This window comes from Scyliorhinus torazame, chromosome 31, assembly GCF_047496885.1.
Source record: "Scyliorhinus torazame isolate Kashiwa2021f chromosome 31, sScyTor2.1, whole genome shotgun sequence".
NCBI lineage: Eukaryota > Metazoa > Chordata > Chondrichthyes > Carcharhiniformes > Scyliorhinidae > Scyliorhinus > Scyliorhinus torazame.
Genome location: NC_092737.1, coordinates 17,629,002 through 17,644,261, shown reverse-complemented (window position 1 = coordinate 17,644,261; position 15,260 = coordinate 17,629,002). Strand labels below are relative to the sequence as shown.

General features: G+C 54.5%; 1 protein-coding gene across 1 annotated transcript in view; it reads left to right on the top strand.

Moving 5' to 3' along the window:
- Positions 1 to 15,260, top strand: part of LOC140404727 (polyunsaturated fatty acid 5-lipoxygenase-like) — an 88,554-nt gene that overhangs the window by 40,116 nt on the left and 33,178 nt on the right. Inside the window, exons 8-10 of the mRNA XM_072493407.1 lie at positions 1,671 to 1,871; positions 11,079 to 11,165; positions 12,002 to 12,171. Of these exons, the coding sequence (XP_072349508.1) occupies positions 1,671 to 1,871; positions 11,079 to 11,165; positions 12,002 to 12,171 (458 nt within the window). The remainder of the gene's footprint in view (positions 1 to 1,670; positions 1,872 to 11,078; positions 11,166 to 12,001; positions 12,172 to 15,260) is intronic.

The window sequence follows — 15,260 nt, the reverse complement described above, 5'->3', positions numbered from 1 at the left end:
GGCTTGGGTGATGCAACGCAAGAATATGATGTGAAGCATCAGTAACGGCTTCAGACGGAAATAACTACCTTCTATTTCTGAACAAACACTTGCCAGGGACGTAGGGTGGCATTTGCCAGTCATGCCCACCCCGACACCATAAATTCCTGCCCGAGGTCAGATGTCTGTCAATTGTCAGACCCACCCGTGACAATTCCCACGTTGGGTGGTCCTGCAAAATCGACCCCAAAGTATTTGCTTAATTCCTCATGGAGCACATGTGGATATGCTGCTGTTAAAATGAGATCGAGCGGCCCACCTGTGGAGACTGTCCCGTGTTAAAATTTTTATCCTTGCTTTGTAGACCACAAAAGAGTCCGAACTGAGTTGTGGAAAGAAAAACCTAGTTGAAAATACTCCAGTATTTACATGAGAAGTCAAATCCCAGCCGTTCTGCTGTGTCGGTTCCAGGCCTGGCCAACTTTATGCAAAGCTTAGCCATGGGGGGGGGGGGGGGGGGGGGGGGCGGTATTGTCCCAGCAGCACGTCTAGTGAGGCTTGTAACACCTTGGCCGGGATTCTCCCCGACCCGGCGGGGCGGGGGGTCCCGGCGGGATGGAGTGACGGGACCCACTCCGGCGTCGGGTCGCCCCAATGGTGCGGATTTCTCCGCACATTTAGGGGCCAAGCCCACACCGTGAGAGGCTAGGCCCGCGCCGGAGTGATTTCTGCTCCACCGGCTGGCGTGGAAGGCCTTTGGCGCCATGCCAGCCGGGGCTGAAAGGACTTAGTCCGCGCATACGTGGGAGCGTCAGCGGCTGCTGACGTCATCCCCGCGCGTGCGCAGGCGGGGGGGGGGGGGGGGGGGGTCTCTTCTGCGTCGGCCATGGTGAAGACTATGGCCGAGGCGGAGGGAAAAGAGTGCCCCAACGGCACAGGCCCGCCCGCGGATCGGTGTGCCCCGATCGCGGGCCAGGCCACCGTGGGGGCACCCCCCGGGCCCCCCCCCCCAAGACCCCGAAGTGCCGCTAGTCCCGCCGGGAAGGTTGGTGGTTTGATTCACGCCGGCGGGACTGGCATGACAGCAGCGGGACTTCGGCCCATCGCGGGCCGGAGAATCGCCGGGGGGGGGGGGGCGCCGATCGGCACGGCGCGATTCCCGCCCCCGCTGAATATCCGGTGCTGTAGAATCCGGCGGCCGGCGGGGGGCGGGATTCACGCCAGCACCCGCCGATTCTCCGACCCGGCGGGGGGTCGGAGAATCCTGCCCCGTGTCTCCAATCAATCTCCTGCTTCACTGTCAATCCTCCAGTGCAACAAGCCTTCGGGATCTCTGAAATCCTCCAATTCCGGTCTCGACTGCATCCCCGATTTCAGCTGTTCATCCCTGTTCCTTCCTTCTCCTGGACATTAAGCTCTGGAATTCCCTCACTAAACCTCTCCACCTTTCTCTTCTTCCTAAAACCAATCGGCTGGATTCTCCATTCCTGAGACACGTGATCCTCCTGCTGCACCGCAGAAGCAGCTCGCTGCAGTGAAAGCCATGAGATTTTAAAAGCACAAGTGACCCTCGCCTCTGAAGTGTATTGGGATGTTTTGCTTCTTCTGAAGGTGCCATATAAATGCAGCTTGTTGTTGCATGTAACATAGTGTATATCATGTTCCATATGAATTCTTCTTGTTCCTCACAGCTGAAGCAAAGCGCCGAAGACAATCCCATTTTCCTTCCCTCAGATGGCGAACTGGACTGGCTCCTGGCTAAGATGTGGGTGCGGAGTTTAGATTTTCAGCACTTTGAGCTGGTCTCCCATCTCCTGAGGACCCACCTGATCGCCGAGACATTCATCGTGGCCACTCTCAGGCACCTGCCAGCTGTACATCCTGTTTACAAGGTGAGGACATCGCTCCCATTTTAATTTGGGGAAATTGCAGCTAGTGCAGAGGCTGGGGTGGGTGGGTGGGTGTCCTCGAATTCTCATCATCTATGTATCATAGAATCCTGTGTTATAGACAGGAGAGGGAGCACTTCAAACTGCAATGATTTCCTCTTACTGACCGTAAGCAGACAGCTTTGAATTTAGTTTTTGAAAGAATAAGCCGTGTGTGCATATGTTCCCAACCCCTTGTTTTTATGATCTACTCAGCAGGTTAGTTTATTTTGCACATTCAAAAACCATTAAAGAAGTGAATATTTCCTATTCCTACTCTGCACATTCACACGGTAAAAGGGGTATGAGTAAAAGAGTTTGGAAGTACAAAGACCACGGAAAATGAATATTTGTTCATGTGAGTTGCACAGTCCACAGTTAGAGTTCAAAAGGTATTTCCTTCAAGGGGCAGTTCTGTTTTAAAGTGCTTGTAGCTGGGCAAATGACACAAAACACCTTGGGTGGGATTCTCCAACCCTGGGCCGGGTCGGAGAATCGCCGGGAGGGGGGGGGGTGCGATTCATGCTGCTCCGCTTCACTGATTTTCCGGCCACTGGAGAATCGGTGCTATTGGCACGGGCATGGCTCCATGCGCGTTGGGCCGAGTAGCCGTCGAGATAGGCCGTGTTCCGCCGGCGGCGTTCACGTGCGGCCCTACCCGGTGGGACCTGGCCCGCGATCGGGACCTACCGATCAGTGGGCTGGCTTCTCCTGGTGGGGGACTATTTTACTACGCCCCGGGCCCCCGTCGCTCTCCGCCATGTTGGGTCGGGGCCAGTGTGGAGTGAGTCCGCGCCGGTCGGTAACGCACATGCGTGGATTCGCGCTGGCCGCAGCGCGCATGCACGGACCCGCAGCGCCCATTTGACGCCGGTAGCAGCAGCTCGAGCTGCGTGTGTCGCTCCAGTGCCGTGCTGGCCCCGTGAGGCAAAGGATCGCTGATCCTGGGGGCCTGTTGACGCCGGCGGAAAACGGCGTTTACGATGACGTCAACACTTTGCCTGAGGATCAGAGAATCCCACCCCTTGAAAGAAATAATGCTGCTGCATGAGGGGCTTTTCCGTTTTTGGACCACATGGCAGGTGTTGATCAGAGACTGTTAGAAACAAAAGTCTTTGTGGAGTTGGGACTGCTTACCCTGCCCGGCTGTGATCTGATATTAAACTGTCCGAAGGCCAGAGGTTTGGGTCACGTGACCTTCCTGCTCCACAATGACTTCAAAAGGGATGTTTATCCAGCGCCTGAAACTGGCTTTGGTTTCACAACTGATCAACTGTTTACAATTTATGCAAATAACCTGGATGACGGGAAGGATGGGAATGTTGCCAAATTTGCTGATGACCAAAGACAGGTAAGAAAGTGTGTTGTGAAGAGGACATAAGGAGACTACAAAAAGTGGTTATAGGAATGGGAAAAGATCTGGCAAATGGAGTGTAATGTGGGAAAATGTGAAATTGTCCATTTTAGCAGGAAGAATAAAAGAGAAGTTTCCAGAGGGCACACAAAATTGGTGTTGCTGTAAATAGTGAAGAGGAAAGCCTTAGATTACAGGGTGAGATCGACAGACTGGTTGGAGAACAGTGGGAAATGGAATTTAACCCTGGACAGTGTGAGGTGATGCATTTTGGGAGGACTAACCAGGCAAGGAGATATGAAATGAATGGTCGGACCCTCGGACGTACAGAGGACCAGAGAGATGTTGGGATACACGGTAGCACAATGGTTAGCACAGTTGCTTCACAGCTCCAGGGTCTCAGGTTCGATTCCCGGCTTGGGTCACTGTCTGTGCGGAGTCTGCACGTCCTCCCTGTGTCTGCGTGGGTTTCCTCCGGGTGCTCCGGTTCCCTCCCACAGTCCAAAGATGTGCGGGTTAGGTGGATTGGCCGTGCTAAATTGCCCTTAGTGTCCAATGGGGATATGGGGATAGGGTGGAGGTGTGGGGATAGGGTGAAAGTGTGGGCTTAGGTGGGGTGCTCTTTCCAAGGGCCGGTGCAGACTGCACTGTAAATTCTATGATTCTATGCCCATAGATCCTGAAGGCATCAGAAAGGGTGGACGTGGTGGTTAAGAAGGCATATGGGATACTTGCCTTTATTAACTGAGGCATAGGTTACAAGAGCAGGGAGGTTACGATGGAGCTGTATAAAATGTTGGTAAGGCCGCAGCTAGAGTACTGTGTGCTGTTCTCGTCGCCACACTATAGGAAGGATGTGGTTGCGCTGGAGAGGGTGCAGAGGAGATTCACCAGGATGCTGCCTGGGCTGGAGCGTCTCAGCTATGGGGAGAGGCTGGGTTAGGCCGCAGCTAGAGTACTGTGTGCTGTTCTCGTCGCCACACTATAGGGAGGATGTGGTTGCACTGGAGAGGGTGCAGAGGAGATTCACCAGGATGCTGCCTGGGCTGGAGCGTCTCAGCTATGGGGAGAGGCTGGTTAGGCCGGGGTTGTTTTCCTTGGAGCAGAGAAGGCTGAGGGGGGGGGGCCTGATCGAGGTGGACAATATTATGAGGGACGTTGATAGGGTGGATAGGAAGGAAATTTTCCCCCTTAGTAGAGGCGTCAATAACCAGGGTCATAGATTTAAGGTAAGGGGCAGGAGATTTAGAGGTAATTTGAGGAAAATCTTTTTTCTCAGAGGGTGCTGGGAATCACAACGTGAAAGGGTGGTAGAGGCGGGAACCCTCACAACATTTAAGAAGCATTTAGATGAACGATTGAAATGCCATAGCATGAAAAATTGGTAAGATTCTGGTTGGGAGTGTTCGCGGTCTTAGCCAGGACAGTGGAGGAGGAGGTGGACCCGGATCCTTTGGTGACGATATTTGGGGTTTCCGAGAAGCCGGAGCTCATGGAGAGGAGGAAGGCCGATGTCGTGGCCTTCGCCTCTCTGATTGCACGGCGGCAAATCTGTACAGACTGTATAGTTGATTGTAGGGAAGCATGATTCCCGGGGTGTTTATTCGCTGTAACCTGTTTTGACACGTTTGTAATAAAATACGTTTAAAAAAAAAGAGATGCCATAGCATACAAGGCTGAGGGAGGGAATGCCCCCCCCCCCCCCCCCACCACCATGGTGGGCAACCCCAGCCCCATCACACACGCGTGCAAAATATGCCAGCTCGCCAGTGCCAACTTGGAACCATGGCAGTGCCCCTGCCAGTGCCACCCAGACCCAGGAAGGCACCCAGGTGGCACTGCCAAGGTGCCAGGCTGTCACAGCCAGAGTTCCCAGGTGGCACCAGCAGTACCAGGGCACCAGCCTTCCCAAAAGGCATGCAGCTGGGGGCCTCCGATCCCCTTGGAGATTGCCACGAGTGCCATTAGTGGGGACCAGTGCTGAATGTCGCTCGCCTGAAATCTCTGAGGCAAAGGAATTGAATCCCAAAGTCTCAGGTACCTCGGGAATCTGCACATGAGAGTAAGTGCCTCACTCTAATATGGAGATTTGCCAAAACGCGATCCCGCCCAAAAAAGTGATTCCGCCCATTGTGGGCAGGATTCTCCTTGCAATGTCTCACGAGATTGCGTTGAATCTTGCGGACCCCGGGAGTGGGGTCTCCCAGCTTTGACCGACTGTGCTACGGTGCAGCAAAGATGCTTTTCCGCGCAGCGTTGCCAGAAGATCACGCCCTATGTCTCTATGACTCTGTAGGAGGTATATTATCGAAATGGTGTGAGATTGCAGAGATGCAGAGGGTTCTGGGTGTCCGAGTGCATGAATCGCAAAAGGCTGATATGCAAGTACAGTGAGTAATTCGGAAAGCTAATAGAATGTTGTTGTTTATTGTGAAGAGAATTGAATAGAAATTTAGGGAGATTATGCTTCAGTTATAGAGCATTAGTGAGACCACATCTGGAATATTGTGTATGAACATACGTACATAGAACATACAGTGCAGAAGGAGGCCATTCGGCCCATTAAATCGGCACCGACACACTTAAGCCCTCACTACCACAATATCCTCGTAACCCAATAACTCCTCCTAACATTTTTTGGACACTAAGGGCAATTTAGCATGGCCAATCCAACTGATGAATACAGAGAACAGGACATAACCAATCAGCAGGTAGAACACTTGGGGGTGGTTTCCCACTACATTCTCCCACCGGGTCGGAGAATCGCCGGGGTCTGGCGTGAATCCCACCCCCGCCGTGTCCCGAATTCTCCGCCACCAGAGATTCAGCGGGGGCGGGAATTGCGCCGGTCGGTGGAAATCGCGCTGGTCGGCGGCCCCCCCCCCGGTGATTCTCCGGTCCGCGATGGGCCGAAATCCCGCCGCTGTCAACCCACCTTTCGAACGGCGGGACAAGGCGGCGCAGGCGGACTCCGGGGTCCTGGGGGGGGGGGGCGCGGGGCGATCTGGCCCCGGGAGGTGCCCCCACGGTGGCCTGGCCCGCGATCGGGGCCCACCGATCCGCGGGCGGGACTGTGCCGTGGGGGCACTCTTTTCCTTCCGCCTTTGCCATGGTCTTCACTATGGCGGAGGCGGAAGAGACCCCCTCCACCTCCTCCGCCCGCGAATCAGTCCGGCATCGCGCCGCCCCAAAGGTGCGGAATTCTCCGCATCTTGAGGGGTCGAGCCCTCCCCTTGAGGGGCTAGGCTGGCGCCGGAGTGATTTCCGCTCCGCCAGCTGGCGGGAAAGGCCTTTGGTGCCCCGCCAGCTGGCGCGGAAATGACTTTGCCGTGCGGCGCTTGCGCGGGAGCGTCAGCGGCCGCTCACGGCATCCCCGCACATGCGCAGTGGGGGGGGGGGGGCCTCTTCTGCCTCCGCCATAGTGAAGACCATGGTGAAGATGGAAGGAAAAGAGTGCCCCCACGGCACAGGCCCGCCCGCGGATCGGTGGGCCCCGATCGTGGGCCAGGCCACTGTGGGGGCACCCCCCGGGGCCAGACTGCCCCGCGCGCCCCCCCCCCCAGGACCCCGGAGCCCGCCCGCTCCGCCTTGTCCCGCCGTTCGAAAGGTGGTTCAATCCACGCCGGCTTCCGTGGGTTGACAGCGGCGGGACCTCGGCCCATCGAGGACCGGAGAATCGCCGGGGGTGGGCCCGTCAACCGGCGTGAGTTCCGCCGACCGGTGCGGCGCGATTCCCGCCCCCCGCCGAATCTCTGGTGGCGGAGAATTCGGGACACGGCGGGGGCGGGATTCACGCCAGCCCCCGGCGATTCTCCGACCCGGTGGGGGGGTCGGAGAATCGCGCCCCAGATCGTTTTTGGAGATTACTCTGATCCTCTGAGAGAGCAGCTTTTAAAAATCAAGAAAATGACCCTGCCAGTCGCGATTGAAACATGCACAGTGCATGAGCGCGCAAAAAATCGGTATTCCCAATACAAATGGGATGAGAAGGAGAAACTTGCCTCCCACGAGGCAGTGAGTGTGCAGGCCATTGCCCGAATGCAGCGTCTCAGCCTTGATGAAAGCGGCCATTTTGCGCGCTCTTCCCACGCATGCGCGATGCGACTGGGACGATGAAGCGGTCGATCACCACTACGCAGGTGCGAACGTCTGACGTTATCACAACGCCTGCCCATCCTCAGTGGATTCTGCGGACCAATGGCGAGCGGTGATGTAAGTAAGTCAATGCCCAATCCAGTTACAGCTGGACACAGGTGCGTCTGCCAATCTCCTGTCACGGGCGGATTTCAACCGCATCAAGGAGCCCCCCAAGCTCCTTCCAGCAGCCTGCCAGCTCCTGGACTATAATGGCAATGCCATCACAGCACTGGGATCCTGCCACCTGCCCGTCTCCAACAATCACGCAAGACTATGGTTTGAGATTGTCAAGCCAGACAGGGCCTCCCTGCTCAGCGCACAGGTATGCGAGAAGCTACACCTTGTGCAGCGGGTCTACACAATGACCTCCCCCAACGGGGATCTTCAAGCCGGTATTGACGACATCCTCGCTCAGTGTTCGGGTGTGTTCGATGGGATGGGCACTCTGCCGTATCAGTACAAGATCCTGTTCCGGCCTGGTGCCACGCCTGTAGTCCACGCACCACGCCAGGACCCGGCTCCACTGAAGGAGCGCCTGAAGGCACAGCTCAAGGCTCTTCAGGACCAGGGCATCATCTCTAAAGTTACAGAACCGACTGACTGGGTCAGCTCGATGGTATGTGTGAAAAACCTTCGGGGGAGCTGCGCATTTGTACTGATCCCAAGGATCTCAACCAGAATATAATGCGGGAACAGTACCCGATCCCGAAGCGGGAGGAACTCACAAGTGAGATGGCAGACGGCGGTTTTTCACAAAGTTTGATGCGTCACAGGGATTCTGGCAAATCCAGCTGGATGAGTCCAGCAGAAGGCTCTGCACCTTCAACACATTGTTTGGCAGGTACTGCTACAATCATATGCCGTTTGGCATTGTCTCAGCCTCGGAGATCTTCCATAGAATCATGGAGCAGATGATGGAGGGCATTGAAGGGGTTTGTGTGTATGTGGACGACGTTACCATATGGTCCACGATCCCCGAAGAGCACATCTCTCGTCTCCAGCAGGTATTCCGCCGTGTCCACGCCAATGGCCTCAAGCTGAACCGGGCCAAGTGTTGCTTTGGCAGGTCGACACTTAAGTTCTTAGGTGACCAGATCTCTCAGCAGGGCGTGTGTCCCGACACAGACAAGGTCAAGGCCTTTGAAGCCATGAAGACCCCTGAAGACAAGATGGCGGTACTGCGCTTTTTAGGCATGGTAAACATCTTGGGCAAGTTTATCCCAAATCTGGCCTCACACACCACGGCCCTCAGGCACCTGGTAAAAAAAGTCTCCTGCCTTTGAGTGGCAGGCAGCTCATCAAGCAGAGTGGTTGGAGCTAGCCAAGTTCACCACTGCACCTGGATTGGCATTTTTTGACCCTGACAGGGAAACGAAAATCTCGACAGATGCGAGCCAAGACGGCATCGGCGCGGTGTTGCTCCAGCGCGATGACACCTCATCCTGGGCACCGGTTGCCTACGCATCACGGGCAATGACATCCACCGAACAGCGGTACGCCCAAATTGAAAAGGAATGCCTGGGCCTGCTTACTGGAATTCTCAAGTTCCATGACTATGTCTACGGCCGGCTGACGTTCACTGTCGAGACGGATCACAGGCCTCTGGTCCACATTATCCACAAGGACCTGAACGACATCACGTCCCGGCTGCAGCGCATCCTCCTCAGACTCAGACAGTATGACTTTGAACTCGTGTACACGCCGGGCAAGGAGCTCATTATTGCAGATGCCTTGTCCTGCTCCATAACCTTGCCTGTGACCCGCCAGCATTCGTCCAACAGATCGAATCACAGGTGCAGCTGTGGGCCAGCACCCTCCCGGCATCGGATGAAAAGGTGATTCGGACTCGCGAGGAGACAGCCAAAGACCCGCTTCTGCAGCGTGTCATGCGCCACCTCGCCAATGGCTGGCAAAAAGGGCAGTGCCCTCAATTCTTCAATGTGAAGGACGACCTGACGGTGGTTGATGGCCTCCTCCTCAAGCTGGACCGCATTGTCATTCCACTTAGTCTCCAGAGCTTGATGCTCTGGCAAATCCATGAGGGACATCTGGGTGTCGAAGTGCAGGCGCAGAGCCAGGCAAGCTGTCCACTGGCCTGGGGTTAGGCAGGACATCTCATATATGGTCCTCAACTGTCCGACTTGTCAACGCCTCCAGCCAGCACAGGGGAAGGAGATGCTTCAGCAGCACACAATCGTGACCTCCCCATGGTCCAAGGTGGGCATCGACCTCTTTAATGCCAATGGTCGTGATTATGTGTTAATCATTGATTATTTTTCTAACTACCCAGAAGTTGTGAAGCTCTCGGACCTCGCAACCAAGACCGTCATCAAGGCCTGTAAGGAGACGTTCTCCAGGCCTGGTATCCCACTCACTGTCATGAGTGACAATGGCCCGTGCTTCAGCAGCCAAGAGTGGTCAGGATTTGCCCAGCTATATCAGTTTCATCACATCACTTCCAGCCCACACTATCCGCAGTCCAATGGGAAGGTTGAGAAAGGGGTGCACATAGTGAAGCAGCTCAACTGCAAGGCCGCGGATTCTGCATCTGACGTTAACCTAGCGCTGCTTGCGTCCAGGGCAACCCCTCTGTCTACTGGCATGTCACCGGCTCAACTCCTGATGAACAGGGACCTGCGGGCAACTATTCCAGCCAAACACTTGCCTGACCTGGATCACCTCCCGGTTCTGCAGAAGGTGCAGAAACTCAGGGACCGGCAAAAGCAGGGCTATGACGCTAATGCCACCGATTTGCCTGCGCTATCCCCGGCGGATGCTGTTCGGATCAAGCTAGCTGATGGAGGCTGGTCAGCTCCAGCTGTTGTTGTTTGACAGGCTGCTCCCCGATCGTATGTTGTGCGTATGGCTGATGGCTCTGTTGCTCGGCGCAACAGACGGGCGCTGCGCACAGTTGCCCGCCCGCAACCACACTCTTCATTGTTTCCGTCCGTTATTGTGCCACCTCCTGATACCTCGAACCATGAGGCCACCACTCAGGCTTCAATCCCGCCTATCAAGGCGCCATCGTCCCCGCCACCACCTCTCCGGCGGTCGACCAGGATCAGACGCAAGCCCCAGAGACTGGACTTATGAACACTTGTCTTGTTTGCTATGTTCTGTTTTCGCACCTTAGACACCTGTTTGTACATGTGCATATGTTCCCATCTGTTACTGTATGTAAATAAGTTAGTTTTTCGGCCTACACATGTAAATACTTTCACATAGGCCAAAGAAAAATTTCAAAAGGGGAGGTGTCCTGATATGCAGACATGCACAGAATGAGATACAAACAGGCATCTTCTGAATACAGAGAACAGGACATAACCAATCAGCAGGCAGAACACTTGGGGGTGGTTTCCCACTATAAAAGGCACGAGGCACTCACACTCTGCCTCTTTCCATTGGTGACATCTACAGTGTACATATCATATAACTCCTACAGCATGTGGCTAAGAGCTAGTCTGGTTCAGTCAGACAGATTAATCACACTAGATTAGCAGAGAGTCGAACTCGCAGAGGATTGAGCTAACTGTGTGACAGGTTCAATAAATCGTATTGAACTAACTTCAAGGTGTGGAGTATCTCTCAGGTAAAGCTGCACCCAGTTGCAGCCCGTGTTATCTTACGGTGCTTGACACGACAGACGGTATTCTCAATGTGAATATTCTGTTTTTGTTCAGCTTTTGGTTTCTCATATTACATACACGATTTACATCAACACCATTGGGAGATCGAAGCTGATCGGGAGTAAAGGATACACAAGCCAAGTGAGTCTTGCTTCTCTGTTCTGTCTGCTTATTGCTCTTCAAATATATTCTAATTAATGTTGTGCTGATTAGTGTGGAGGATATTGATCCTGGGACGTAGATTTTCTAATCAGTGATGTTTGAGTTTTTAGTGTGATCCAGCTGAATGTTGAGTTAAAATGTGGCGCAGAATCTCCATTCATTTCTGCTTTGTCCAGTTTGGTGATGGGATTTGCAATGGTTCCAGAAGCTCCTGCCTGGTTGTGTTGTATGTAAATGATAGCGGCGTGATTGAGTTATTAATATTGGCCTAGGACACATGGATAACTCCCCCGCTCTTCTTCAAAAGAGTGGCCATGCGACCTTGAACATCCACCGAGGAAAACAGCTGTAATTCCAATCTGTTATCTCGGACATTGCAGCACTCCCCCAGTAATAGTGCTGGGAGTATCAACCTAGATTTTTATACTCCAAGCATCTGGAGTAAGACTTGAACTCATAACTTCCTGACTCAGGTGACTAAACCACTGTTGCACCACCAGCATAGGTTTCCGCCCCTGTATTTGGGATGTAAACATATCCTGTGCCCAAAAAAAGATAAAAAGTGATCCCGTTGTGTGAGAATGCCTTGTGTCTATTACCCCTTTGTGATATTGGTGTAAGGTTATGCTGAACTTCATTCAATATTACTTTTGCTCTTTTGAAGTTTGGCCGCCCCATACTGTGGTCAACCCTTTGAGTTTTTAGTAAAATTAGCAAGACAGTATTTACAGTCCAGTGTTCACCCAAACTCCACGTAGGTCTGACCTGTTGCTGCAAACAAATTGGATTTAATTTGTCTGTTTTGTTTCCCAAAGACTTTTGGTGTCAAAGAGGACAACAATCAATTTCTATCTTGCAAAGCGTTCCTAGCCCTGACCTACCGATCTCTGTGTCTACCAGACGACCTGGAGGATCGAGGAGTCACTGATCTAAAGGGCTATTATTACAAAGATGATGGCTTGTCCATATGGTTTGCAATTCATGAGTAAGTGTCATCTAAGAGTACCTTTAAGAAATGGGTGTTTATAAATGCGTTTGAAAATAAATATCTGTAGTGAGAGTACCTTTAAGAAATGGGTGTTTACTATTGCAGTGATGTCAGAGAGTGGGTGGAGCTGGGCTGCTTGCAGGGTGTGTTTTAATTTTGTTTTCAGTGTTGGAGCTGAAGCCAGACCAAGCAGGGGTACTGCTGTTCTCTCTGCCATCAAAAGACTATCTCTTGATCATTTGGTAAATCCAGAATTATAAATGTTCTCAGTAGTAAATGTAAACCTAATGTGCTTCTGTTTAAAGGTTTTTTTAAAACGTTTTCTGGATGTTAAAAGAACAGTTTACAGATTACTTAATGTTGTATTCTTTGACGGTTGTATTTGAATTAGTGATTGCTAAGGGGCGACATTCTCCGACCCCCCCGCCGGGTCGGAGAATCGCCGGGGGCTGGCGTGAATCCCGCCCCCGCCGGTTGCCGAAGTCTCCGGCACCAGAGATTAGGCGGGGGCGGGAATCGCGCCGCGCCGGTTGGCGGGCCCCCCCGCTCGATTCTCCCACCGATAAATTGCCTGTCCCGCCGGCGTAAATTAAACCACCTACCTTACCGGCGGGACAAGGCGGCGCGGGCGGGCTCCGGGGTCCTGGGGGGGCGCGCGGGGCGATCTGGCCCCGGGGGGTGCCCCCACGGTGGCCTGGCCCGCGATCGGGGCCCACCGATCCGCTGGCGGGCCTGTGCCGTGGGGGCACTCTTTCCCTTCCGCCTCCGCCACGGTCTCCACCATGGCGGAGGCGGAAGAGACTCCCTCCACTGCGCATGCGTGGGAAACTGTCAGCGGCCGCTGACGCTCCCGCGTGTGGTAGTTTGTATTAGGGGTCATGTGGGACTGTGAAGCCGTGATGCTATTGGCTGACAGATCCCGGGTCCTTGTTGGCTGTTGACTCCTGGCTCCGCCCTGAAGGCGGAGTATAAGAACCCGAACTTCTCCCCGCCGCTCCATTCTGTTGCTGAACTGCTGGGGACAAGTCTCGCTCAATAAAGCCTCATCGACTTCATCTCTACTCGTCTCTCTCGTAAGTCATTGTGCGCTACAATTTATTGAGCGAGCTTAAAGGACTATGGAGCTCCGGATCGCCCCGGAATGCCTGCGGATCAGCCCCCACGCAGCGAACTCGGCAGCAGTTTTTAAACACTGGCAAGCTTGTTTCGAAGGCTACCTCCGAACGGCCCCCGGCCGGATCACAGAAGACCAGAAAATGCAGGTCCTGCATTTGAGGGTAAGCCCGGAAATTTACCCTCTCATAGAAGACGCAGAGGATTTCCCGACGGCGCTCGCAGCACTGAAGAGCATTTACGTTCGCCCCGTGAACCAGGTCTACGCACGCTACCAACTCGCAACGAGACGGCAAAGTCCCGGAGAATCGTTAGAGGAATTCTACGCCTCGCTGCTAATTTTGGGACGGGGCTGCAGCTGCCCGCCGGTGAACGCGATTGAACACACGGACATGCTAATTTGCGATGCGTTTGTGGCAGGTATGAACTCTCCCCAAATCCGCTAAAGACTTTTAGAAAAAGAGTCGCTAGGACTCTCAGAGGCACGGGCCATTGCAGCTTCCCTAGATGTGGCCTCGCAAAACGCCCGCGTCTACGGCCCCGACCGCGCGGCAGCCCCTTGGGCTCCGTGGACCCCCGTCGCGACAAACCCCCCCCCTCCCTCACAGGCTTGCGCGGTTAAAGCGCCAGATCATCCCGGGGGGGCCCGCTGCTATTTCTGCGGGCAAGCGAAACACCCCCGGCAGCACTGCCCGGCCCGCGCAGCTATTTGCAAAAGCTACGGCAAGAAGGGCCATTACGCGGCTGTGTGCCGGTCCCGGGGGGTCGCCGCAATCCCCGGAGAAGAACGAGCCCAGCGCATCCCAAACGCTCCCCAACCCCCCCAGCGCCCCATGTGTGACCCGCGGGCACCGCCATTTTGGGTCCCGGCCACCACGAGGGGGGGATGGGCGCCGCCATCTTGTGACTCCCCAGCCACGTGCGATTCATGGGGGTGGCCATTTTGTCCACCCCCGACCACGTGCAATCCATGGGGGCGGCCATTTTGTCCACCCCCGGCCGCGTGCGATTCATGGACGCCGCCATCTTGGATGACAACAAAGGACCCCAGCATCGACGGCTCCATGGGGTCCGAAGAAGACGCCGAGACACTACGACCACAACTGGCTTCGGTGACGCTGGATCAATCACGGCCCCGGACGCTCCAGACGACGACAACAACGGTGCTGATCAACGGACACGAGACATCATGCCTGATCGACTCCGGGAGCACCGAAAGTTTCATTCACCCCGACACGGTAAGACGCTTTTTTCTGACCATCCATCCAAGCACGCAAAAGATTTCCCTAGCTGCAGGATCCTACTCCGTAGAGATCAAAGGGTTCTGCATCGTGAACCTAACGGTGCAAGGGAGGGAGTTTAAAAACTACAGGCTCTACGTCCTTCCCCAACTCTGCGCGCCCACATTACTGGGATTAGATTTCCAGTGTAACCTGCAGAGCCTAACATTTCAATTTGGCGGCCCAATACCCCCACTCACTATCTGCGGCCTCACAACCCTCAAGGTTGAACCTCCGACCTTCTTTGCAAACCTCACCCCGGATTGCAAACCCGTCGCCACTAGGAGCAGACGGTACAGCGCCCAGGACCGGATATTTATTCGGTCTGAAGTCCAGCGGTTGCTGAAGGAAGGCATAATCCAGGCCAGCAATAGTCCCTGGAGAGCCCAGGTGGTAGTAGTAAAGACCGGGGAGAAGGAAAGGATGGTCATAGACTATAGCCAGACCATCAACAGGTACACAAAGCTAGATGCGTACCCTCTCCCCCGCATATCCGACATGGTAAATCGGATTGCCCTGTATAAGGTTTTCTCCACCGTGGACCTCAAGTCCGCCTACCACCAGCTCCCCATCCGCCCAGGTGACCGCAAGTACACAGCCTTCGAGGCAGACGGGCGTCTATACCTCTTCCTAAGGGTCCCATTTGGTGTCACGAACGGGGTCTCGGTCTTCCAATGGGAGATGGACCGAATG